Genomic DNA, 27956 nt, shown 5'->3' on the forward strand with positions numbered 1-27956 from the left:
TGGTTAAATTCCCGGATCTTTACTCTTTATCAAACCTTAAAAACAAACCTGTTGCTAGGTTTGGTTTGCTCTCAGACTTTTGTTTCTCTTGGGATTTTGGGTTCAGAAGAGGATTGAGGGAAAATGAATGTGAGTCTCTAGTGCTTTTAATCTCAACACTTGAGAGGGTCTATTTAGACCAATCTATAGCTGATAGTAGAGTTTGTACCCCAACTCATGATGGTTTATTTTCTTGTGCATCTTTCTTTGGTTTGCTCACTCACTCTGACCCAAGGGTGGTGAACTTCCCCTGTGAAAGAAATATGGTGTAAACCGATTCCTCCAAAAGTACAAACTTTTTGTTGGGAAGTGTTCTTAGGGAAGGTAGACACTTGTGATGTGCTACAAAAAAGGAAGCCAAATAAATGCCTCTCTCATGTGTGTGTCCTTTGTTTGGATTGTGGTGAAACCCTACCCCATTTACTTTTATCTTGCTCCTTTGTTTCTGGTATTTGGAATGTTGTTTGTTCTCTCTTTGGATGCAGATGGGCTCCCCCACAGGATGTGGTAAGTCTTTTCAGCCCCTCCTTCCTGAGACAACATAAGAAAAGAGGAAAATGCTTATGGAAGGCAGCAAGAGCAGCTACAGTATGGACTATATGGGAGGAAAGAAACCTAAGAATTTTCTTTGAAAAAAGTAAATCAAAGGAGGAAGTGATGAAGCCATAAAAATCAGAACTGTACATTGAGTGAAGACCTTGGAGCTATTAAAAAATTTCTCCATGAATAAGATTTTAAGAAGTTGGGCTGAAGTAGCACTAACAGATGCACCCAAAGTAATTGTGAGTGAGGAATGAAAGCCTGGCACTGAACAAACTAAAACTAAATTTTGATGGGAGTTCTTTTGGTAACCCAGGAAGGGCAGGCATAGGGGGTGTGATTAGAAATCATCAGGGTGTGGTGGTGGCACTCTTCTCAGGACCAATAGGTATTGGTGACTCAATACAGGCTGAATCTCTAGCCCTACTTCTAGGTCTAAAGATGGATGAGTAGATAGGAACAACAAACTTAGAAATAGATGGAGACTCACTATTGGTCATTTCTTGGTTTAAAAACATCACCTCAGTACCTTGGAAGCTCAAATTTATCTTTAGAGAAATTGACATGCTTACAAGGAAGATCAACTCTCAGTTTGGTTGGGTCAAACGGAGCGCAAATGGGGTGGCGGATACCCTAGCAAAACAAGGGGCAAATAGATCTACATTGTACTGGGCAGAACTGTAACTGATTGTTTGTGGGTGCAGATTAGGTTAATGCTTTTCTACTACCTATAACTTTTGTAACTGATTGTAACCTTTGCTACTTTATTAATAAAATTTCTTGCTGATAAAAAAAATTGCCTTATTAGGCTTCAAAAAAAAAAAAAAGAACTTCAGATCGACCATTCACTTCATAACCGAGCAAATAGAATTGCCATCCATTAGAAAAAACGAAACAGGGAGTGTTGGGTCTCCCAGACTTGAATTTGTAAGATGACTCCATGCTCCTCAGCCTAGACAAGACTTGTCTAGGTAAGTTGAGAGAGAGAGGGAAGGGATTAGGCACCCCTCTCTCGTCGGAGTGAATGTCAATTCCCTACTTGAAGCCAAACAAAATCAAATTAGGAAGCAGGGGGACGACCTACACACTCATCTAGTCCCAGGAACCTGAGCACAAGGGTGAGGAGGTACATCCCCACCCCTTTTCTATCAGGACTCCATGCTCTTACTCGACTGACCAATTGGACAAAACTAGAGGAGCTTCGGCTACTTCCCCTGGACTAGAGGAGATGCAGATACTCTAACTTCAGAACGGGGAAAGAGCAAAGTGCCAAAACTAGTGAAACCAACAAAATGGCCTTATCAAGAAACAATTAGAAATTTTTAGCATAATTAGGAGCTTGAGCACTTCAGCTTATTCTAATCGTGAATTGAAAAGAGAAAAAAAGATATATCTTACATCTTGTTGGTGGTGGGATATCACCGGTGGTGATAGTAGAAATAGATGATGCATTCAATGGCTGGAACGGAATGAATAAAACCCTCTTCTCCTCTACCCTTCCAATCTCTCAATCTCTTCCCTATTCTCTTTGCTCTCTTCACTCTCTCTTTTTCTCTTTGTTCATTACTCTCGCCTTATCTTATAAGAAGATAAGCCTATCTTATAAGAAGATAAACCTTATCTTTAATTAGGGTCCAGATCAGATTTGGATATGGATAATCTTCTAATTAGATTAGGAGATAACTCCATAAGATATTATAAAAGAGGAGGGGGCGGACCAGTCCAAAACAACATATTTTTGTAGTTTATGGTTCTCTTTGCACCATTTTATCTCCTAGTTTTTTCCCAGTCCGACATCAGCTATCTGGGACTGATTTAGGTTTGTTTTCCCCTGATTTTTGCAAGAAAAATTCAGGGAATATCACGCTTATCATCCTTAGTTCGATCCAAGCAGTTGGATCTCAGTTTTGCAGAAAACTGTGATGCTGAACCGGCTTTAGGTACATACTGTGCCATCTTCAGTGGAGGCTAGTTTTAGGACTGATTTGGGCGTGAACTTCCACCTTGGGATCTGCATTTGTGGTATCTGTATCAGGTATACATCTCCCTTTTTATTTGGTTTCAAATATGGTCTAGTTCAATGCAAGACCGTTTCGGAAAAACGCAGTTTTTCAAAACATAGGGAATTCGAGTCCTAGAAGGATTAGGAAATTTTGAAATTTCGCCCAACCATCTAGTATGGTTTGGACATCCATGTGATGGATCCTAACCCTTCAAACAGAAGCATAGATTAAATTGAATGTTGAAACTGCTTTTCTCTAAAAAACAAGCTCGTGCCCATAGATGGAGGGACAAATTGATTGAAGTATTTGATGGAATATCTGAACCATGTTCCTTTAAAACTTAACAATAAATTCCAAATCCCCATCAAACATCTTTGTTGTGCTAATGTTGGCATTATTATCTTGCAAATCTTCCAATATTGACATGGATTTGGAGTTTATAATCGGAAAATAAAATATAAACACCTGTAACATTCTAACATAAAAAGTCTAGCCATTAAGGCTTAAGCACAACCACAAAACATAAAAAAGTCCAAAAGCCAGGACTTGCGATCTGGGTTTTCAGCAGAGGAGAAAACACTAAGGCCCTGTTTGGTTTGCAGGAATAGGGGTCTGGAATCAGAATAGGAATGGGCTATTCCGATTCCAACTGTTTGGTTGGGCGGAATCAGAATCCCATTCCCATTCTTGCTGGAATGTCATTCCCCCATTTGAGGGAATGGCCATTCCCTGCCCCTCCCTTGGGAATGAAATCCTATGCTAATTCCAATTCCCATTCCCATTGTTGTCTGAACCATTCCCTGCCCCTCCCTTGGGAATGAAATCCTATGCTAATTCCAATTCCCATTCCCATTGTTGTCTGAATCAAACAGACTATGGGAATAGGCCATTCCGATTCCAATTCCATAGGATTTTGATTCTGATTCTGACTGCAAACCAATTGGACCCTAAAACCGTATGGTTTAACAAAGAAGAAAATGATTGAAAGAGGAAAAAAGCTAATCAATACAATATATATTAAAGAAAACACAATATTTTACCTGGATTTCTTAAGGTAGGTTTTGAGTAACTAACAAAAACAATAAATTTTGTAGATGGCTGAAATATTTTGAGGACAGACGCAGAGAGAAAAAGAGAAAAAACGAGAGAATGGTGAGATTTTTGGGGTCGTATTTGATTGAAAGAGAAAAAAATGGGATGAGATTTTTATCTAAGATCCTATGAGTTGCAGAGGGCCGTTGGAGTGCGGAGAACCGTTGGAGGTAGGAGAAGATAAATGTGAAATCTGAAATATGAAAAGTTAAAAAGATATTATTTGTTTCTGAAATCTTAAAAGAATCATAAATGCTTTTCTACTTTTTAGAGAGGTGACAGTGTGCTGTTGAGTCTTTCCATGCCTCTCATAATTATCATTTCAAAATATTCTTCAATTTTCACCCAATCCACCTTTATAGCATTTGTCTTTTTAGTTAATTGGAGTAATCTCTCTCTCTCTCTCTCTCTTTTTTAATCTTGCATGGTAGTTATTGTTTCAGGTCTGTGATTGTTTCTGCCCTTATGTTATTGGATTACATATCTTTCTTTTATGTTAACGATTTAATCTCTTGATATCGAAAGATCATTGCATGTTATGGAATGGTACTTTTTTTTGGGAAATTTCATTTCAGATATGAAGGTAGTCTTCATTCCCGGTAATGCTTATGACTGCTAATTGGTGTGAATAATTCATTATGTTACTTGCAAAATGCTTTTTCATGCATGATCGTATAATCCTTGTTCTTGCAATAATTGGTGATTTTCCTTAGTTTGCTTGTAATTGCTTTGGGTTCCCCCATATGCTTGGCCCCACCTACTGAAACAGGAAAGGGGTGCTTAACCCCTTCCCTCTCCCCATCAGAGTCTTATTTGGACTGGTTTGACTGGTGCTCTAGGTTTGGAGTCACTATTGGATGAAAATGATTTCATGCCCAATTTTTGAAGGACCCATCACCTCCATTTTCTTTGATTGATGGGTGGTGACTCTATATCAGCCCAAGTGATTTGTTTTCTGACGCTCACTTATGTCATGGAAACATTAGGAAATTTGCCAACAATTTGAACCATACATACTGTGCTTGTTCCTTCTTTATGTTTGTTAAACTCTAAGCATATTAAATCAGTGATACTTATTGTTAATCTTGGAAAAACATTATGTGGGGAAAATATATATATGTATGTATGTATGTATGTTCACTTATGTCTATTGTTTTTCCCAAATGTAGAATAGAAGAAAACTCTCTTTTTACATGAGATGGCATCAGTGAATGGAAAAGACTCATCAGCCACTCTTGCATTTATGGAGCTTGCAATACAGCAGGTAATATGTAAAATATTTTGGAATATAAGCTTAACTACTAAATGGGTTGTCATTTCTTCTATTGTTGCTAAGGATTTACCATTAAGCAATGATGGTGATGTAGAGAAATTTAGTTGCAGAGTATAAGAAATAAATGCGTAAAAGATGCATAACAATATTGTTTCTTAGCATCATATTGGTCACATATGAAGCATCACAGCTTGCACATAAACATAGCAGCATCACACATTCACACTCTGCAGTTTAACATCAGAACAAACAATCACTGATAAAGCATCAAAACAGAGCTAGAAAGTCTATTTTTCCTCTTTAAAAAGATCACTACCATCTGTCTCAATGGCTGTTGATATTATATTAATTATATGGCAACTATCATTTTGCGATGATGTATAACTTTTTGGGCCAGTATTGTGGATGAATCTTGTGGTTAATGAAAAACATTCACTTGACAGGGGACTCTGGATTGACCATTTTTTCATTCCCAGTCTACACCTTGCGGAATCCCCCAAGTTCTACAAGTGTCCTTTTTTTGGATTGGTAACTAATCATTTTTCTAAGAGAATCAAAGAATAAAAGAAAGTAGAATGAAGAAAGGCACCTTAAGCCTTCCCACACTATGGGAATGTGAGTCAGTCCCACTGCTGCTCTTCTCTACAAGACAAAATCCCTATAACATGAAAAGATGGCAGAACACTAATCTGGAGGATTTCTGTAACAGCATTCTATACAGCTTTGGCAGTTTTCAATTGGAAGTTGAAGGAGTCCTAAAAGCTGATTGCTGAAGAAGGATGATGTACTTTGGGTCTACAAGAATGAGATAAAGCGATTCAAGTGGTTCACAAGGAATATGCAAATTACTATACAACTGGTACAGCGATAGCCAAATACTTTGCCTGATCATCTAGCAAAACAAGGGGTTAATAGAGGACAACTTTTTTGGTCTACATTGTAAAATGATCTAATGGGGAAAACTGCATGGAGTTTATCCAATCAAGTTTCACACTCACTATTTGCAACCTGATGTTTTCAAGAGTAGAGAAAAGAGTGTTTACACTCTTTGGAACCTCTTTAGTGGTATCACCATCTGATATATTGCCTCAAACCATACTAACAGTTTAAACAAAGACTAAAGGCAAGCTGTACCAATCAAACATATGCCCAAAAGACGAGGAAAACATCAAGTGGTGATAACAAAGCTCTTCAACCAACAAAGGAACTTGACCTTCACATCCCAAAACAGCCTACCACACTTAGAAAAGTCCTGGACAGTAAGCAAGCAGTCCAAACAGGGGACTTTCCAGGCTGGGGGTAAAATATTGGAGGAAGAAAAATTATAGAAAATGGTGATGTCCCTAAAAAATGGTAGACCAAATATGGATTGTTGAAGGTTTGAGAAAGCTGGTTGAAGTTAAGCAGTTACCTGGAACTTTGTGGAGGAGATGGTTTTGTTCTTTGCTAAATAAATTGGTAGAAGAGAAGCAGTTATTTAGAACTTTGTAGATGAGAAGATGGAGAGAAGGTTCGAGAAAGCTGGAAAATGGAAGGAGGTTGCAATACAAGTGAAGAAGATGTTGCTCAAGGAGATCAAAACTAGGGGAGTGGTGACACTTAAGGAAAGAGAAGACAAAAAGCGACCTTGCTGTTGGTTGGGGATCTGATAATTTGGTTTAAGGGTGTTTTGGATGTTGCCGGCTACACTATTAACAGATTCAAATGGGGGAATAATTTGAAAATGGAAGGGAAGGAGTATGTTGTAGAGATGAGGAAGAATCAAAATGGGTGGTTTCTAATACTAACCAAGTTATTTGCAATGGCGGAAAGCAGATGATATGCATACCTGAGGGTAAGAAGAGTGGATGGAAGACTATGTTGGAGACATTGCAAAGGTTCCTGTCAAGGTACAAAGTATTGGAAATGCAATTTTAAGAGATATGTTGGGATATGATTTGGATAGACATCGATACAGATGGAAAATCAAGATACGCATGAATATGCTAGGAAACTCAAATAAATCATGAAAATTTATAAGTAACAACAAATATAAGTTTCATATGACTATACATAAGTTATTTGAACATAAAAAACCATACTTTAATGGTTTATGTAAAGTGTGAAATTAGCGGGGCACAAATGGTTCCATTGAAAATTGATGGAAGAACTAAAATGTGTATGTATAATGGTATATACCTTAATTTTTAGAAAACCAATATAATTTGTGTTAATATTTATTAGTATATATTGTAATAGTCAATGTTTGCATTTATTGACAAACATCCCTAAGAAGAGAAAGTTTAGTTAAGAATCAAAATGCATATGGTTATAACAAACATTTTGAGTATGGCATAGTGGTGGGCTTATGGTCATTACAAACTAATGACCAGTGTTCAAATCTTCTTACTTCCTACTTGTGGTTTTATATTTATAGCTAGTTTAATGACACATCAAATTCAAATTTGAATATTGTCCTAAATGTAGGAGTTAGTTAAAAGTGAGATAGACAAATTTGAATTTGAAAAGTTGAGTTAATTATAGGAGTTATTAGGAGAGAAAGGGGTAATTATAGGGGTTATTTAGGAAATGAGAGAAAGATTAGGAATTTGACAAATTTGAATTTGAAAAGTTGTCTTAAATATTGTAGTTATTAAAGAGAGAGGGAGTTTGGTTATAATAATAAAAATTGGAATCTATTGGCGGCCTATTAGACTTGTTCATTTTCGGGCTTGGACATTATTTTAGGCTCATAGGCTTGGGCTCAGGGCCAAAATACCAGACCCAACTTTTTTTGGGCTAGACTCTAGCTTTCTCAAAAAAGCCTTGCCCGAGCCTGAGCCCAATAATATTTTATATAATAAAAAATATATTTATATTTTTCTTTGTTCCTCTTCTATTTTCTCAAGCCATAGTGAGAGATTTTTGGGTTCTAAGGTCATTTAATATAAATAAATCAGTTTTTTTTATTGAGTAAAAAAACAAAAAAAAAATATTTTTTCCCAATTTATAGGCTGGGCTTCAGGCTTTATAGAAGGGCCAGCTCGGGCTCAAGATATAGGATGGTCGGGCCTGAATGTATTCTGTTAATAAATAGCAAAGTGTAGCCCGTGAGCAGGTCTATGGCCAAGACACTCAGAGATTTGGTCTGTATTGGCCAACCCGAAACAACTTGATATGGGCCCATATTGGCCCAATACAGACAAAGGGAATGAAACCCTGAGTTTCTATGCGTTCAACATATTGGGCCCTTGATGGAAATATACATATTGTTGCAAAATTTTAAAACCTGGCTGTTAGCATTCGCATGGCCTAAGAATGGCGAGGTCTATTTGAGGGATATTGTAGTGGAGGGGGACTCAGATGTGGTGGTGCAATGACTGCAATAAAATGAACAAGCCCCTGGCATTATTGTTATTACTTGAAGGAGCTCTGAACCTGCTGAAGTAACATGGACTTAGATCAGCAAATGTGCTAGCTGATGCAACACGGCTAGACAAGGGGTGAGCAGGGCAAAATGTTCTGGAGCAATTTGTTGTAAGAATAAGAACCTAACTGTAGGGTGAGGGATGCCTCATAGTTATCAATGAAAAAACCTTGAGCAACTAATATTTGGGATTTATATGGGTAGTATCTTAATGGAACATGTTTCTTTAAGATATCAAGGCTAAAAGATTCAAAGCTGTCAACATTCAGATGGGTCAAAGTGTCAGGTCATTGCTGGTTTTGCTTAATTTTTTGGTCAAATAATAATCAGAGTTCGTTCATTAAATTGTTAATCCAGAGTTATCTTTCAACTAATTCATGTTGAAGAAGGATTGATTTAAATATTTATCTTCTTACTTTTACATGCTTTGTTTTACTGATCATTTCATTCTTGGCATCTGCATTTTACACTTTCAGAAATACTATTATTTGATTTGTTTCTCTAGCCCTGACTCCTTGCAAAAGTGTTGTTTCGCTTACTCTTGTAGTTCGCTTCTTTCCCATTCACAGGCCAAGCTTGCGATGGAAAGCCTTGAAGTGCCTGTTGGGTAAGCAAATACTTATTTCTCTTATTATAAGCTGCTCCCTATTACGTATCAGCTCCAACATCTTGGTATATTTGTGACCTTAGTTACACTGCATTTATAAGGATTGGTTGGGTATCTTTAGCTTTTTAATAGTCTTTTATTACAATCTTCTGCTTGTGAGATGAGATGAATTGTTTATGTCCTGGCATTCATAAATTTAACTTTTCAAGATGACCTATCTTCGATAAATATTCCAAGTAAATAAATTTAATTGTGCATCTGTTCTGGGAGAATCCCATTGCTTCATCTATAGTATAAGGTGGGAAAAGTTTTTTTTTTTTTTTTTGTGTGAGTAACCCATCACTTAAAAACCAGTTGTGCTGAATTTTCTTAAGTATCCTATCCATATTGTGATATAATTGGTGTTGGGAGTATTGTCATCATAGTTGTTTCTTACTGTTTATGCTTCTTTCTTATTCATTCTTGAGGCTGTTATATTTAGGGGGTATAACAATCTATTTAGCCTTTTTACTTAAGTAGGACACTTTAATCAATTCCGTGTTATTACCAAACAGCTTATTGCTGTAATCTTATTTTCTTTTTGAGAAAATAATATAAATACAGATCTAGGCAATTGGGGGAGTGAATTTTTCTCCAACCAGCAACTCCTTTTCTTCTCTATTCATGGCTGCTCTCTTCTTTCTTTTCTTCTCTTTATTGTACATCTTGGGCTATCTCCTCCCTTCATCTTGGGGAATTTTGCGAAGTAATGCAGATATGATTACTTATCATTTTTTTGCCTCTTGTTGTCTTGTTTTTCTCAAGTATAAGTGATTCTGAACTGAATTTTCTCCCTCTATTTGTTCTATTACAAAGAGGGAGTTGGGAGTTTGATGTGATATGCCGCTTGTGAGTCAAGGAAGGTGGTGGATATGCTGGTCATGTGGTGTGAGAATGGTGATTACCCATAATAGATTGTTTTAGCTTGGCAATGTTTTGTATGGATACTTGGGGTGGCCGTGGTGGGACCACTAAAACAAGGTTTTGCACATATTGCAGTCTTGATGGCCATATAATTGGATATTGTAGAAATTGTCATGGAGTACATTTTTGTTCACATTGTGGTCCTGAGGGACACGCTTTAACTTTTGCTGGCTCTTTAAGAAGTGCTATTCATTAGAGATACATAGTGTCTTTGTTGTCTTATTACTAAAGAATGGGGCTGGCAACTTTGATCCCAACCCACTTGATCCACCCAACCCACCAACTTGAAAACCCACCCATACCCACCCACATATCATGTGGGTCAATGTGGGCCCAACAACTCATTTGGGTTAGGGGAAAAGGGTCAGGGTGGGTTGGTCAAGTAATACCCATTGGGTCATAACATCAATCATTAGGGTTTGAATGGCTTTGGTTTACATTAGGGATCGGGTAGCTGGAAGAAAAGAGTAGGAAGATGACATTGACGACGATGATTGATGTTCAAAGTGTTGAAGATTAATTAGTTTTATGATGTTTTTCTGAGTAGATGTTTTATGTTAGTTGTTAGATAGGAGGTGGGGACCACAGTAGTTATGTGAGTCCAAATTTTATTATGTTTTTGAGTGTTATATATGTTGTTTTATGTTTTGCTGCCCTATAAGGGCATAATTGTCTTTGTACTGTTTTATTATTTTAGTATAAATAATAAATGAAGGGGGCGACCAGATTATTGCTCTCTTTTCTTTTCAACTTCTCTTATTCTCCTTCTCTCTTCCTTCTCTCTTCAAGAAACTACTTTTCTTTCATATTTTTTAATTCAGCAGATTTCTACTTGGTATCAGAGCATCGGCTAGGGTTTCTTGAAGCATTCTCATGCAGCCCTAGATCAGCCGACTGCATGAAGTAGTAAAGGGCTGATCGATCTGCTATTAGATTGCCCAGTTCTTGGAGTTTTTGGTGGGATCTAGACATCAGGAAGGTGATCTACTGTTCGACATCAAAATCAGGAAGAACTGGAGTATGGGGAAGAGTCCCAGAAAAGTTGGACTCTTTGTTTTCGATCTGATCTTGGGCGCCCAGGTATTGTTAGTTTAATTTTGATTTTCTTAAGAGGGTGGTTTGGTTTCTAGATTTTTCTGGGACTCCCGGAGTGATTGATTCACTTTTCTCTCTGTTGGGAGGTGTGGGGAGGAGAGAGATTTCCCTCCAGCTAGGGTTTTCTTCTTTCGGAAGGGTTGGTTTCAGTGTGTGATATTAAATTATTTTTTGAAGGTCTCCAATCTATTTTTTTTTTCTTACTGTTGAATTGTTTTGTAAAACAAGAGTAAACAGAAGAAGAAGAAGAATTTGTTATATACAAGTTACAAATTCTATGTTAGGAAAGAAGACTAATTAAATTCCTACAAATCAGTCCTACAATCAAGGTAAATCATATCTCCCTAGTATTTACTTCCTATTCTGTAACAAGTATTTACTTTCTATTCTGTAACATGTTTGAAGTAAGATGGAGAGTTGGAATACCGAGATGAAATCTACCGATACTGTGGGACTGGGTGTTGGAGGTAGTAGTGATATTTTTGGGTTTGGGATCATTACTACAGTAAAACTTGATGGTACAAATTATTTGGAGTGGGCACAATCAGCTAAGATGGCTATTGGTGCATGTGGAAAATTAGGGTATCTCACTAGGGAGGAGAAGAAAGCTAATACAGACTCTTCCCGATGGGTGCAGGAGAATTACATGGTAATGTCCTGGCTGTGTAATTCTATGTTACCTCATATTGCAAAAAATTTCCTATGGGCTAATACTACTAAGGAGGAGTGACTGAAACCTACTCTCAGAAGCAAAATGAAGCCAAAGCCTATCAGTTAAGAAATCATGTGATAAGTATGAAACAGGGAGAAAAACCTCTTGCTGTGTATTTCTCCATGCTGAAAACCCTATGGCAGGAAATAGATCACTTAGAAACTGTGGTATGGGAAAGTGTAAATGATGCAGCAACTCATCACAGACTGGTAGAGAGGAATAGGGTTTTTGAGTTCTTGGCAAGGCTGAACCCTGAATTTGACATTGGTAGGCAGCATATTCTTTCTAGGGAGGGCGTGACACTCTCTCAGGCCTATGCTTTTGTCTCTGGAGAGGAGAGTAGGAGGAATGTAATGCTGAGACAGCCCGGGATTGACCAGTTGGCTATGGTTGGTACAACAAAACCTAAGATGAATGGAGACAAGGGGAATAGTGAGTCTAGAAAGGATGATAAGAACGACTTGGTGTGTGATTATTGCAAGAAGCCTAAGCATACCAGGGACACTTGTTGGAAGCTTCATCCAAATCTTATGCCTGCTCGGATAAGAAACAAGAAGGGAAATGCAAATGTAGCCACTACAGGAGACTCTTCAGCCCCTCTCTCCCAAACTGATTGGGAATCCATTGCAATAGCAGCAATGAGAACAGAATTGGAGAGGTTTGGACAGCTTATGAGTAAGAAAGATTCACCCAGCTCTAGCCTTCCAGATGGACAGCAGAATGCAAGAGCCAACTACACCACTTCCTTTGCACATACAGGTAGTTCGTATGCAACTGCAAATCTTGCATCCACTTTAGGTAAGGAGGGACCTCCCTGGATTATAGACTCAGGAGCATCTGAGCATATGACTAATGCCTCTATCATTTTGGTTCACATATGCCCATTCCTGGGAAGGGGACAGTTAGAGTGACCAATGATATAACTCTGTCTTCCTGGTAATTTTGTTTTGTAGGATCTGGAGTCAAAGAAGATGATTGGGAGTGGTCGTGAGGTGAATGGAGTCTACCTTCTAGATGAGATTCCGAGACATCAGGGCCATCATGTTAGCAACAACAGTAGTAGGGGGTCAGAGTCGGTGAACCAGATTAAGCTTTGGCACAATCGCTTGGGACATCTTTCTTTTAGTTCTTTGAAATGTCTTTTCCCAATGTTGTTTGAGTCTGTTCAATTATCTACTTTGGAGTGTGAGAGTTGTCAGTTAGGAAAGCACTGTAAACAGTCTTTTAAACCAAGTAATAAAAGAAGTACTTTTGCTTTTAATATTGTTCACACCGATGTATGGGGGCCATATCAAATCCCTTCCATGGGAGGATTCCGTTACTTTCTCTTGTTTGTGGATGGGTATACGCAACATTCTTGGGTATATTTGATGAGATCACGTGATGAGGTTCCTAACTTAGTACGACAATTCCACCAGATGGTTCTCACACAATTTGGAGTGAGAACTAAGGCTTTTAGATCAGATAATGCTAGAGAGTACTTTGAGAAGGACCTGACCATGTATCTCTTAGAACATGGTGTAGTTCATCAGAGCAGTTGTGCATATACACCGCAACAGAATGGAGTTGCTGAGAGGAAAAACAAACACATTGTGGAGGTGGCAAGGAGTCTTATGGTGTGTGCTTCAGTTCCTGTGTAGTTCTGGGAGATGCAGTTCTTACATCCGTGCATTTGATTAACCGTGTTCCTTCATGGGCTTTGGGGTTTAAGGTGCCATTTAGCCTTCTTTTTCCAGATGGAGAGGTTTTATATACCTCTGAGGGTTTTTGGTTGTGTTTCTTTTGTTCACATTCTTGGCCCTCATCGCAAGAAATTGGATCATAAGGCCAAGAAATGTGTTTTTCTTGGGTATGCTTAGAACCAAAAGGGGTATTGCTGTTATGACCCAGTGTCGAGCAACAGATTATTCACTATGGATGTTACCTTTTTTGAATCCGCATTCTTCTTCTCGAGTGGTTCTCCTCAGGGGGAGAGTTTTGGGGAGGAGAACTCACAATTTGTTCCTCTTCCTATTTCTTTGGTGCCTCCATCAGTTCATCTAGCATCTATATCAGCTCAGTCAGCACCTGCACCTCCAGTTTCATTACCTGGGCCACTACGAGCAGCCTCACAGAAATATCAGCGCCGGCAGATGTGACTTCACACATCCTCAACCCACACCACTCTCTGTCAGTCCTTCTGTAACTCCAGATTTGGTAGATACAGTTCCAAGTATTCCTCTTGAACCTGAGCCTGTTATGTTTTCTGATGATAATGTTTCTGTCCCTAACACCATTGTTGCAGCTGATCCCACTGACCTTGATCTTCCCATTGCACTTCGTAAGGGGAAGAGAGATTGTACAACCCACTACATTTCATACCATTATTCCTACAGTGCCTTATCACCCTCCTATCGTGCTTTTCTTTCTTCCTTGGATTTTGTGCCTATACCCAGGAATGTTACCGAGGCTCTCTCCAAATCTGAGTGGAAAATTGCCATGCAAGATGAGATGGATGCTTTGGTCAAAAACCAAACTTGGGAAATAGTTGATCTCCCCCAGACAAGGAGACAGTCTGATGTAGATGGGTATTCACAGAGAAGTATAAGGTCGATGGCAAGATAGAGAGGTACAAGGCAAGGTTGGTAGCAAAAGGGTATACTCAGACCTATGGTGTTGATTATCTGGAAACCTTTGTACCAGTAGCTAAGATGAGTTCAATTCGTATCCTTTTATCTCTAGCAGCCACCTATTCATGGTCCTTGTTCCAGTTTGATGTCAAAAATACTTTCTTCAATGGTGATTTACAAGAGGAGGTATATATAGACATTTTAACAGGCTTTTATGAAAATGCTGGTAAAGGAAAGGTGTGCAGACTCAGAAAATCTCTGTATGGACTGAAACAGTCACCTAGGGCTTGGTTTGACATTTTCAGAGGGGCACTCATCCGTTTTGGATACACACAGACACAGTCTGATCACACCCTCTTTGTGAAGAGGAGAGATGCTTTGGTGTCAATTCTGATTGTGTATGTGGATGATATAGTGGTGACAGGAAATGATCTGGAGGAGATTGATGATCTCAAAAAATCATTGCATCAAGAATTTGAGATCAAAGATCTTGGTGAGATCAAATACTTCTTAGGGATTGAAGTTGCAAGATCCAAGCATGGGATCTTCATTTCACAGAGAAAGTATGTACTTGACCTACTGCGAGAGACTGGGAAGCTGGGGACCAAACCAGCAGACACTCCTATTGATCCAAATCACAGAATTAATGGTGTGGATGGTGAGTTGGTAAAGGATGTGGAGAGATACCAAAGAATGGTGGGTCGACTGTTGTATTTGTGTATGACATGACTAGATATTTCTTATGCTGTCAGTGTTGTGAGTTAGTACATGCATGCACCTCGGGTTTAGCATTGGGAAGCTATTGAGGGAATACTTTCATATTTGAAAAAGCACCCTGGCAGAGACATTCTTTTTTCAAATCATGAGAATCTGAAGCTAGAATCCTATACAGACGCAGACTGGGCAGGATGCTTAGATGACAGGAGGTCTACATCAGGAGTGTGTACCTTTGTAGGTGGAAACTTGATCTTCTGGAAGAGTAAGAAGCAAGCGGTTGTGGCAAGGTCAAGTGCAGAGGTTGAGTATAGATCCATGGCTCATGGTGTCTCAGAACTTCTTTGGGTTAGATCTCTTATGAGTGAGATTGGGGTGAAAGCAGAGGAACCTATGATGTTATACTGTGACAATCAGGTTGCAATCAATATTGCCCACAATCCAATTCAGCATGATAGGACAAAACACATTGAAGTTGATAGACACTTTATAAGAGAAAGGTTAACAACCGTCGAAGTTTGTTTGCCTTATGTCTCTTCAGAGTTGCAGCTAGTTGATGTTCTCACTAAAGGGGTGGCAAAGAACAAGCTTGAACATGATTTACTTAAGTTGGGAATGTGTGACATTTACTCCCAACTTGAGGGGGAGTGCTGAAGATTAATTAGTTTTATGATGTTTTTCTGAGTAGATGTTTTATGTTAGTTGTTAGATAGGAGGTGGGGACCACAGTAGTTATGTGAGTCTAAATTTTATTATGTTTTTGTGTTATATATGTCGTTTTATGTTTTGCCGCCCTAGGGCATATTTGTCTTTGTACTGTTCTATTATTTTAGTATAAATAATAAGTGAAGGGGGCGGCCAGATTATTGCTCTCTTTTGTTTTCAACTTCTCTTCTTCTCTCTTCCTTCTCTCTTCAAGAAACTGTTTTTCGTTCATATTTTTTAATTCAACAGATTTCTACTCAAAGCCTCTTCTACTCTTCTTCATCACTCACCATTGAGGTATTGAGATTGATGCTATTTTCTTCTTCCTCTATTTTGGTTTTTGTTTTTTCTTCCTGTCTCTTCTTTAATTTTATTTTGCAATTTGCAACTCTCCATCTCTTATGATCCCAAATTATGGCTCTGTTAGCAAATATCAACCTATTCAAGGACCTCACCTAACAACTTAAGCTTTTAGGTTGAATGGTTCTTTGAGATGGTATTAGAGCTACTTTGACCGAGTGGTTTAGTGTTTGATCCTTATTACCGCCATTATAATTAATTAAGTTTCAGCACAAGGTATGGGTGGGCCTATGCTTGTTCACACTTCAAGCTCAATGGGCTTTCGTGTGAGGGGGCGTGTTAGAAAATATCAACCTATTATTGATAAAAAAAAATATAAACTTATTCAAGGACCTCACCTAACAGGCTCTTCTCCACTCTTGATCAAAATATCCTCTCTCGGATTACATACAATTAGAGAATATATTCTGTCGTTCTCACTCTATGTCATACATCCTCAATTTGTTTGTTATTGTGGAGGTGATTATTTGTTCTTCGGAACAAAATTACAAATGTGCCCAAAACATGTGTTCTTTGAACCCCTTGCTTTGCTAAGCTATCTGCCAAACTGTTGGCAGATCTCCTAACCCATTCCACCTGGATTGACATGTTCCTTGAGTCCTTGACATCCATTTAAGTCTTCGGAATTCATTCTTCAACTGCCATGTCACCCCTTCCCCTTTCTGCAACCATTTTATCATAGTTTTTGAGTCTCCCTCGATGATCAGTCTAATACCCAATTCTTTAGCCTTCTCAACCCCATATGCTGCAGCTAGAAACTCTGACCTTTCCACATCACCCTGCTCCACAGGACCGGAGTATAGAGCAATAGTGTTTCCATTTTCATCTCTAATGCGCCCCCCAATGCCTGAAGGGCCTGGGTTACCCACACAGCTCCCATCAAAGTTCAGCTTTTTCAACCATCTGTTGGTAATTTCCTAGTTTCTCAAATATATATATCTATATATATCTATATATATTAAATTTTTATCATTTTCTGTATTATGGTATTAGATTAAATATATATTTTTAATTTTTATCATTTTATTTATTTTTCGACAATTTCTTAATTTTGGTTGAAGTATATACGTTTTTTTGATTTTTGATTATTTTATGTATTTTATGCAATTTCTGCGTTGAAACATATTTGAATTTTTATCAATTTATATGTATTTTATGTAATTTCTTCTTTTTTGTTTAAGTATATATATTTTTTAAAATTTTATCATTTCCATGTTTTTTTGCAATTCTTATTAATTTTTTGTTTTTCTGCAATCTTTCATGTTTTCTTTTCTGCAAATTTATCTCAAATTTTGTGTTATTATTTTTGTGATTTTTGTATTTTCAGTAATTTTATTAATATGTGTATTTTTTGTTTGGCTACAATATTTGTATTGGATTAGCGGGTCATATGGGTGGGTTCTGGTGGGTCAGGGTCAAGGTGGGTTGTGACCCAATAACACCCAATAAATATGTGGCAAATGAGTCAGCAGATCAATATGGGTGGGTTGGTAGTCAACCCACACCCAACCTAACCCAACCCTCCCATTTGCCGCCCCAACTAATGAAGGGCAAAGTTGTAATTTTATATTTTAATCACTCTAATATAAATAGAAGAGTGTGGGCTGACCAAATGGCTAATACACCCATTTTGTCCCTACATTTTCCTCTTCTTTTCTCTTCTTCTTCTGGAAATAAAAGAAAAGTGCCCAACAATTCAAAGGCCATGGTTCTTGTTTGGCACAATGATGGAGGAGGATATTCTAGCTGGGAGTGAGAGAATCCTGGGTGTGTTGACTTTGCAATTAAGTTTAAGAAATAGTAGAGTTAGAAGTGTGTGTTAGGAGAGTGTTTTACAGCAGGAGTGTTTTTCAGAAAGGTTGTTATATAGTTGTTAGGAGTTATTATTTTCTGTCCAGTTCAAATTAGAATTCCTAATCCAACTAAGAGTAGGATTCCCAATTTAGGACAACCAGTTGCTATTTTATGTTATAAATATAGGTGTATTGGTTGTTTCTCAAGACAGTGAATAAATACAGAAGTTTGTTTCTTTATGTGGATCTGTGATGCTTCCTATGTTTGGGTTTGGGGCCTAAACCCTGTACAAGTGAATCCTAGATTTCTCTCTTTACAGTTCTTTGTTGTGCTGCATCACTTTTGTCATGACATGATTCTTAGTGTTGTGATTGGTAGCTGAAAATTATAATTTAGAGCCTTAATGAGGGGATGAAATGTAACAGTTTAACTTCACTCTCTATGTTATGAATCTATATTAGTAGTATGTGTTGGAACTATCCTTTTCATTAATTTCTGTCTCTAGCTTCTTATTGGATAATACTGTTTTTGTTATATGTACTCATGCAAGCTTCATATTTAATTGGACAGCTGTGTGATAGTTGAGGATGGAAAGGTTGTTGCCTCAGGGAGGAACCGGACTACTGAGACGCGGAATGTACATGCCTGGCCTTTTTATTCTTTTCATAAAAGTCTGACTTCTTTGTTTATTGTGCTTGATTGTTTTCAAACCTCCTAGTTTTTTAATAATTAATAAACTTGTTATAATATACCAAAGAAGGGAAACCAAAAGGCAGCTTACAGTATGCCAATCTATGCACCCGAAACAGCCATCCAATTGAATACAAAATCACACTTAGCAAAGGATCTAAATTTTTTAATCCCAAAGGCCAATTCTTGCCAAAGTTACTGGCATCCTCCCAAAGTTGAGGTAGATATTTCTCTTTTATTCACCTAGTATACTCATTCCAAGAATTCTTCTCACCTTGCATTGCGAACATAATTGCTATTAACTTTACACATACATGAACTTTACTGTCCTTGAAGATAAGAGTGGCACTTCAGTATTTTGCAGTCACGTTTAATGGTGTTTCAATCTAAAATATCACTTGATCTAATTCTTGTTGACCCAAATGTTTCATGTATTTAAATCTTTGAAGGAAGAGAAGTGTTATAATCTGTTCACTTTCTAAAGTTTTTCTTGCATGCTATGTAGATTCAGATGGTTGATTAGAAAGCTGCCATTTAGAGGTGCAACTTAGGATGGGTTATCCTGGACCCAGCCCAAAAATGTAGTTATGGATTTGGGTTTTGAAAATATGAACCCAATGTCTTACATATAAATATGTTGGCGTTTGGGCAAGGTGACCCTCCAAGAATGCCTTATTGCCTAGTCGTTGCCTAGGTGCCTACCTAGGCATTGCCTTGACAACTATGCACCTCCCCATCAATAAAGCATTTAAACCAGTCCAGAGATTTCTTGATCAGAATCACCATAGATTTCCTGTCCTCTCTAATTTTTACCCGTTAAGCCTCCATTTATTTCCTTGAACAGAAATTTTTTTCTTTTACACTGTCACCTCCTTTCTCCACTTTGTCGCCAAAGTAAAGCCTATGGCTGCTTTTGAGTGTTTCATTCATCTCCCTTCCTCTGATCTCACTCATATTCTGGTTTGCATACTCAAAAAACTTTTCTCTGTTAGGAAACCAAACATTTCTCCCTCACTATCACCAGAGACATTTCCAAATAACCTTATAACCTCCTTGCATCTAGTCTATCCTCCTGCCTTTCCAACTGCTTAAAGTGGCATCAGCAACATTACTACCTTGGGATTTATCTCTCCTTTTTCTGCTATGTATCAGTCTATCAATGAAATTCTGTTATAGATAAAAAAAAACATTACTATATTGGGAAAAGTTTCTTGAGTATGCAATTCAGGTTGCAAGTCTTTTTCCAAATCTTTCTATCACTAAGTTCCATAATAGATCACTCCTGGAATCCCCCCCCTACCATGACTTTGTCGTTCACCCAAGGATCCATGCTACAGTTTCTACCTCTCTATCCTCCATGTTGACCCCAGCTATACAACTTCTTTCAAAATTTATTCTTAAGTTTGAAAATCCTATCAGAAAGACTTGTCAGCAATCTTAAAATTCTTGTTTGTTGGGATCTTCACCATCACAAAAAATTATAATATCATTTGCAAATTTTAGGTGAGTGACTACAACTTCATCACTACCAACTCTTGCAACCTCTAGAAGGACCTTCTTTATCTTCTCTAGAGATTAGCCTACTTAGAAACATCCGCAACTAAGGTAAAAAGGAAAGGTGATAAGGGATCTCCTTGTCTTTGGCCTCTAGAAGCAGGAAAAAAAATCCGTAACTACTATCCAGTATTGAATAGTGGCAAGTCCCAATGCATCCATAAATCCACTTGCACCATTTTTCCCCAAACCCTTAATTTCTCATCACCTGTAATAGGGAACATGGTTTAAAGTATTCCTAAATTTCCTAATATTTCCCCAACATATTTCCCTTTCTATGGGTAGTGACATCAAATTTTACTAGAATTGACATATTCCTCAGTGAATGCTACCAAGAGTACAAGAAATGGTTTCCACTTTCCATGACATATTTCCATTTCTTTGGCTGAACAGGCTACGAGACATGCAGAGATGGAAGCCATTGATGTTCTTCTTGAACAGTTGCAGAAACTTGGACTTTCTGAGGCAGAAGTTGCGGAGAAGTTTTCGGGATTTGACTTTTATGTTACATGTGAACCATGTATTATGTGTGCCATGGCTTTATCAATCCTTGGTTTGCATATATAACCTATATTTCTCATTATGAAAGCTAATTTTCTTGTTAAATTTTATGCAATGGTTACATGCTCACAACACTTTTTGTTTTTTCTCTCTTTTATTCTTTTAGGAATCAGGGAAGTATATTATGGCTGTGCCAATGATAAATTTGGTGGATGTGGATCAATCTTATCAATACACTCAAGTGGCTCAGAGCACCTTTCCAGGTTTTCTTCTAAACCTTTGATATTAGAAGCAAGTGGTTATTCACTGCTTAATTTTCATTTTTTTTTTCGTTCACTGGTATCTATCTACAAGTGATATCCTGTCCCAAATTTTCTTGTGCAGATTTTACCATAGTGGATGCGTGATTTCAATCAGATAATAAGGAACAGTAATAGGTCTTAAAATTGAACTGTTCTTTGGAAATTTAGATGAAAGAAAAATTGTAAGATTGATTGAGAACAAGTTCCTCTGTCAGATTGACAGTCTGAACCTGGCACATCATCCCTTCTAGTGGTGGAAAAACGTAGGTTGTTTAGAGCTAATCTCTATTTGACCTGGTTTGCTGTAGGGAAGCTTCCTACTTGACTATCTATCTATCTATCTAAATGAAAAACGACATCCTCAGAAGTTAAATCCATGGGCTAAGCACAAAATATAAAATGGTCTTCCTCTTGAGCCCTTTCCAATGTGGCTTGTTTCTTCTAAGCACTCGTATTTCAATCTTCTTTTCACTCAATGGATGCAGAATAGAAGGATATATTTGGGCTTGTTTCAATAAGTGTTTGAGTTTTTTCTCTGAAAGGTTTCTTTACTCTCTTAGGGGACATTAAAAGGGGGTTATCATCATTATCATCATGCTTTATCCCAACTATATGGGGTCGGCTACCATGGGACATTAAATGGGGTATATTTTAATATTTTATTTGATATGTGCATTTTAGACTTTGGACATAAGAAGGGGATTTTGAACAAAATTCCAATGTGAAAAATCCTTGCTGTTCTTTTTTCTTCTTTCAAAGTTGTTGACATAGGACTCCAGAGGAGAGTTTAGTTGAGTGATTTTGTATGAGAGGGCACTATTGCCATATCTTCTTTATATTTTAATCAGAATGGGAGAAAATTTTAAGGGGGTTGGCAGATAAGGCCTCATGTGGAATCTTCTCGTTTATTGTAAATGTGCAAGCAGGTGAGTCCATACATGTGAATGGGCCGAGAAGCACATGGGAAAGAAAACTGCTTTGGTTGTAGAGAACAGTTCTAATTCCAGGTCTTAATTATAGCATTATTCATAAGAATCATATTGTGAAATGCCTTAAAATAAGTGAACAGTTCTAATCTCCCACTCATTCTTTGGTGGACTGCAAGCTGTCTACTTACTTCTCCATCTCTATTCATCATTGTTAATCACCCAAGTTACCTTCCTTTGCCTTAGACAACTACTAGATCTGATAGTTTGAGGACCCTCTACTTGTCTTCTTCCATTAGCAATTTACGGCTTATGGGATCAGAACTTTGCATTGTATTTTAATCTGAAATGTACATATGCTGAAGTAGTGAAGAATCATTTTGAGGCCCAGAATTTAACCGTGAATGAGATTGTTGCAATGGTGGGTGCGCTTGGTGCAACAGTTGGGGTGCTCCATTGCGACTTGGGTGATCAGGGTTCAAATCTTGGAAACAGCCTCTCTGTATGTGCAGGGGTAAGGTTTCGTACATCTGTCCCTCCCCAGACCCTGCATTGGCCGGGAGCCTTGTGCAATGGGCTACCCTGTTTTAGATTGTCCCAATGGAAAAACAGGATTCATGTAGCCAATCACATATAGTTGGGATATGCTTTATTCTTGTGTGATTGTTGCAATGAAAAAACAGGATTCATGTAGCCCAATCACATATAGTTGGAATGTGTTTTGTTCTTATCATTGTTATTAGTTATCCACCTTGCATTTATCTTAAAATTCTGTATTCTTTGGACAGTGACGACACTTCAAAAGGGAAAGGTTTCAAATGTACTGGAGGGATAATGGCATCAGAAGCCATCTCTCTTTTACGAAGCTTCTATGAACAGGGAAACCCCAATGGTATCTATCCTATATTCTAAAATGCAGTTGTTCATCTCAGATTCCTCATATTTCTTGCCAACCCTTTTAGAATTTTGTGTATTTTTTTTGAATTAAATAAAAACTAAATATGAGGCTTAAAACTAAACTTACGTATAACAAGTTCAGTTAAGAAAGTGATTGTAACATTGGCATCTTTTTAACACTGGATTGTGCATCGCATGTGTCCCTTCTACTGCTTTCCTAATATTCATTTATGTACTCTAAAAACTCTGTTTGCATTGACATAAAATATGTTATGTTTTCTGTTGGTTGCTGTCAAGGACTACATGCAAATGTGTAACTGGTAAACTGAGCATTCTTCATCTGATTTGACGACAAGATCTGATTTGTGCTGGTTACTTACTAATCAGGGATTGTCTGAGGTATTTCCAACTTTACTAGTGCTGTAAATATATTGGCTGGGTTTACATTTCCAGTACAAGTGTTGTAGTTGGCTTAGATTTGGGAGTTGGGATTTGGGGATCCAACCAATTTTCAACTGTTTTCTTAACTGCATCCTTTGCTTGGTTTAAACAAAAAAATCTCCAACAATCCTTTGTTTCTGCCCCACTCATCATCAGCTCATTTGGAACAAATATTTTATGGATCTTATTCGAATCCTCAAGCACTAAAGGTTGTTTAAGAAGATGCGGGCTTCATCGGAGATTGTGCACATGCAGTCTACTAATGTTGCCATTGGGGGTGTAGTCCGTTCTTAACAGTACAAACTAATGTTGCCATTGGAGTAGGTGACTCTCAGGGGGTGAGATTTTGGCTTCTATGGAAGGAGTACAAAGAGCTAAGGAGCCGAGTATTAGTAAATTGGCCATAGAAGGAGATTTTAAGGTGGTAGTGGGCTGGCTAAAGGAAGATATGAATGGGCTTTGGAACTACAGTAATGAATAGAAGAAATTCAAATGGCTGACACAGGACTTTGTTGTAAAATATATATGGGTTAAGAGAAGTGCATATCTTTGGCTGATGGGTTGATGGGTTAGCTAAACAAGGGTTGAATAGGGACTCTTTATTTTGGGCTCATTTGTAATTGTACCTTCTTCTTTGGGGTAGCCTTCAGTTTTCCATGGGAGAGTTAAGAAAGCTTTTCTCCCCTTTCATGTACTCAAAGCTTAATTTTTAATGAAAAGTTACTTGTTATTGATAAAGAAAAAAAACAGTACAAACTAGTGAAGATAAGTTCCTTATTTTTTTCCTTTTTGTGTGCATGCATGTTTGGGTTGCAGTAGCACTAGTAAATCACATTGAACAATAATGCCCAACTAGGGAAGTTGGACTTTAACCTCATGCCTGACAATATTTTTCAGTATAATATGTTAAGTGGCATTAGTAGTTTCCCTTATGCTAGAGGTTCTGTTCTCAAAGACAAATGCAAGAAGATGGAGCTAACTGGCCTTGTATCATTTGGGATGTTAATTGTTTCATACTTCACAGAGGTCCAAAGAATTATAGATAACTGCTTTCACAGAGGTCCAAAGAATTATAGATAACTGCTTTCACAGAGGTCCAAGGTTTAAAATGTCAATGTCAGTGGAAATGTCCTCCAGAGTAATGGTTTTGCCTTTCTCATGGAGGCTCTGTGCTTGACCTGTTCTTATGATCTATTCTTCTCTACTCATTGCTGAGTTTTTTCATAGCTCTTGTTCATGATGGAAGGACGCATTGAGGATGATTTGGTGAGGTGTTTGGTTTCTTTGAGTGGAGAGGAGAATGGCGTGGATATGGAGGAAGATTGTGGAGTGACCAAAGTAAATGGAAAAAATGCCTGCCATAATTGTCAAGGCATCACCTAGGCAACTAGGTGCCTGCCTAGCTGACTAAAATGACAAGGTGGGTGCCTTATTACAATACCATTCATATTGTTGCATCTTACTAATATGTATGTTACTACATTCTATTATATACTATATGTATCATTTATACTTTGTTTTAAAATTTTACCATTGAAATTTAAAAGATCCAAAGGTTTTGAGAAGAGGAAAAGAAAATAAAAAGAATAGAAATATAAAGAAGTTTCTTTCCTTTTTGTTTTCTTTTTACTTTCTCTCTCTCTTATATCAAATAAACTGACACCTACCCTTGTTCTTTTTCTCTTTTACTTTCTATATTAAATTTTATCATATAAAACTATAGCCTTTTTTAGTTGCTTATTTGATATGAAATTGCCTTATGAATTTTTTGTTATATTAATATTATTTTTGAAAGTATTGAAATTAATAGAACTAAAATCATATTGTCCTAGATATGTTGATTTTCCATGTTTTGAGAGGTAGTTTTTTGTTTCTAATAGAGAAAATTGCTATTTTCCCAATCGAATGCATGCTGAATTGTATATAAAACTAGAAAACTAGGAAAAACTTAGGTGCCTCGCTACCACCTAGAATCGTCTAGGCGCCTTAAAAACTATATGATGCCTTCATGGAAAAGTTTTTGGGGAAAAACTATGTTGGTGTTTCAGTGAGTGATGTGGGTAACTTAAATCAGGAACCCTAGCGTGAAAACAGCTAGAGGCTTCCCTGGGGATCCCCCAGGTGGCAAACCTTTTTTTGCTTCAGTTTTAGCATCTTCTTTCCCTTGTCCATTCTGTTTGTTGCCCCCAGCCATCGATTTTCCAATCAAATTTCCTTCTCTAAGGTGTGGAGAGCCAGCTTTTTTGTTTTATGAGGTTGAGATACAAAAATCAGTTTCTCCCTTGCAGTTCACCCTATGGATGAGATTCGGGAATTTCTTGTCAAATCTGTCAAGCTACAAGCCATCTTGGTGGTCACAGCAATTGATCCTAAGAATGTAGTGATTCATTTTGTTGATGAATCATATTACCTTCGGGGTTGGATGAGAGACTTTCAGGATCAAAAAGTTCCTCTTCTATCATTCTTAAATGAACTCTGTGCATGGAGCTTGGGTGGGAGCCATTGGTGGTGCCAGCTTGGATCTTTCAATTGGACAACTCGACCCCTATGAAGGCTGATGATTCAGCTGGGTTGAGCTCTAAGAACGCTTCTGTTCACAAGGCAACTTTGACATTCAATCCTAGAGTTTGTTCAGATGATGATGATTGCATTCCGAGGAGAAAATATGATCCCTTCAAGCCTTTTGATTCTGAATGAAGGATGTTCTTGGTGTTTTAACAAAGAAACCTGTTTGTTGAGGCATCCAAAAGACCCTGAATATGTGGAAGGCTCCATTCCTCTCACTAGGGCAGGTTCAGAAGATGAAAAACTGATGGTGGTGGTGGTGAGGATGAAGGTTTTCAGCCAGTTAGGAAAAGGAAATCTAAAAAGTTTCAACAGGATCCTAATCTCATCCGAGTCACTAGATCGCAGACATGACAAGGTATGAAATTATGAATTCTAGCCATCCTTTGTCAGGTATGATTTAGTGTTGAATGTTAGGGAGATAAATAATCCCTCAAATTTTGTGAAGAACTAAGAATTTAATCAAAAAACAAAATGTGGGTATTCTTGCTATCATAGAACCTATGGCCTCGGTTCAATTGCTCGAGATGGTTAGTAGGAAATTATGGTCAAATGGTTGACTTAGTAATAGTAATTCCAATAATAAGAATATTGTGTTTTGATGGGGTCAGTTTTCTTTTAATTTATTGTATGCCTCAGCACAGTTGTTAACCGTTTCAGTTTGTAATGATGCTGGTGATTCCTTTTTGTCTATTGTTCTAAGTGTGACAGGATAGAAAGGTCAATTTGGCAGGACATTGTGGATATTTCTCTCTCTTCCACCGGTACCTAGATTGTTGAGGATTTTAATGCCATCCTTACTTTGGAGGACAAGATTGGTGGAAAGGATCCGGATTTGTCTTCAATTTTTGACTTTAATGATGCCATTAACTGTGCTGGTCTTGTTGATGTTGGTTATAGTAGCATTTGTTTCATGTGTTGCAATAATAATTGTGTGGATTGTGTTTGGGCTCGTTTGGATTAGGTGCTGGTTAGTGCTAGCTCAATGCAATTTTTCCAGTTAAAGAGAGCATACATCTGAACCGGTCATGCTCTCACCATGCTCTTACTCTTTTCTCATTGGCTGAGGTTGTCTTTCAGAGTCCGAAACCATTCAGGTTTCGGCAAATGAGGAGTTATCATGATGCTTTTCTTAGTTTTGAACAGAAACTAATCCTCTTTGGATTTCGTTCTAAAAGATTCACTGTCTCAGGGTTGCTTTGAAAACTTGGAATCGGGACTGTTTTGGGAATATACATCAGAAGGTGAAGGATGCAGAAGATTTGGTGTTGCATGCTGAAGCAAATTATTAACAGTTGAACACAAAGCAATCCTGGATGCATCTCATTGATTGTAAGAGAAACTTGCAGGAATTCTATAGAAGAGTAGATATTTTGGTGCCAGAATTAAATTCCTCTATGACAGTGACAAAATTACTAAGTGTTTTTTTTTCCACTTGTCAGTTAAGTTGAAGAGAGCCCAAACCTTGCTCAACTCACTATGTTGAGAACTTCTTCACTTGCCTCCCTACTTGAATACCCTAGTGAACAGCTGCTGCTTGGGAGGTGGACTGTGATTGCCCTCTAGATCCTGATGGTATTGATTGGTTTTGTGAGCGGGGAGGTAAGGTAACAGTAGGGGTCTACCTGAAAGACGGTAGATGGTCTGAGAGGAAAAATGAGAAGGCAGGGTTGCAGAAAGCTGTAATGGAGGTTGTAAGAGAGTTAAGAATGTAGTAGAGCAAAGCTTACGCACAGGGATGGTAATAGATGCATGTAGAGGGCTTCGGTTCTTCTCCATTTATAGACCCTACTGAAATGGGAAATCACGTAATTAGCAGCTGCAGCACCTTTGGTAATGTATCATCACAATGCAGGAAAACACTGCACTGGTGTATTAAATCGCAAGTATGCTAATGTCTGAGGCTTGATCAGGTCTACTGCTGTGACAATGGCTTACTTCGTCTCACCACAGGAATGCTGGTTTGTTATGGTTTTCATGCCGAGTGAAATTGTGTTGTAGGGGTTTCCTCCAGGTTTTAGTTGCAAATAGGTATTCTTCAGCACAATTTGCCCATTATCCGGGTGGAGATTTGGGTTTGTAATGTGATGTGATTGCGCTGTGGTCACATGGGTGTTTACAGTGCAATCTTTATAGGGTCTAAATCCATGTACTTACAAGTTTTTTAC

At 37.9% G+C, this 27956-nt stretch overlaps 1 protein-coding gene across 12 annotated transcripts in view; it reads left to right on the forward strand.

Annotated features, from left to right (window-relative positions):
* The window catches only part of EMB2191 (Cytidine/deoxycytidylate deaminase family protein), a 66233-nt gene that overhangs the window by 19521 nt on the left and 18756 nt on the right, over nt 1–27956 (forward strand). For 6 of the 12 annotated variants that reach the window (XM_010253952.3, XM_088901059.1, XM_088901060.1 and 3 more), the window contains 5 exons: nt 4844–4938; nt 8923–8960; nt 18483–18549; nt 20550–20709; nt 20824–20920. In XM_010253952.3, coding sequence (XP_010252254.1) covers nt 4873–4938; nt 8923–8960; nt 18483–18549; nt 20550–20709; nt 20824–20920 — 428 coding nt within the window. In that variant the 5' untranslated portion in view covers nt 4844–4872. Of the gene's footprint in view, nt 1–226; nt 2615–4843; nt 4939–8922; nt 8961–18482; nt 18550–20549; nt 20710–20823; nt 20921–21041; nt 21095–22673; nt 22778–23079; nt 23182–27956 lie in introns of those variants that run through there. The other 6 variants (XM_088901063.1, XM_088901065.1, XM_088901064.1 and 3 more) reach the window with 4 other exon arrangements.

This window comes from Nelumbo nucifera, chromosome 3 (genome assembly GCF_055504915.1).
Source record: "Nelumbo nucifera cultivar China Antique chromosome 3, China Antique-T2T, whole genome shotgun sequence".
NCBI classification, from domain to species: domain Eukaryota; kingdom Viridiplantae; phylum Streptophyta; class Magnoliopsida; order Proteales; family Nelumbonaceae; genus Nelumbo; species Nelumbo nucifera.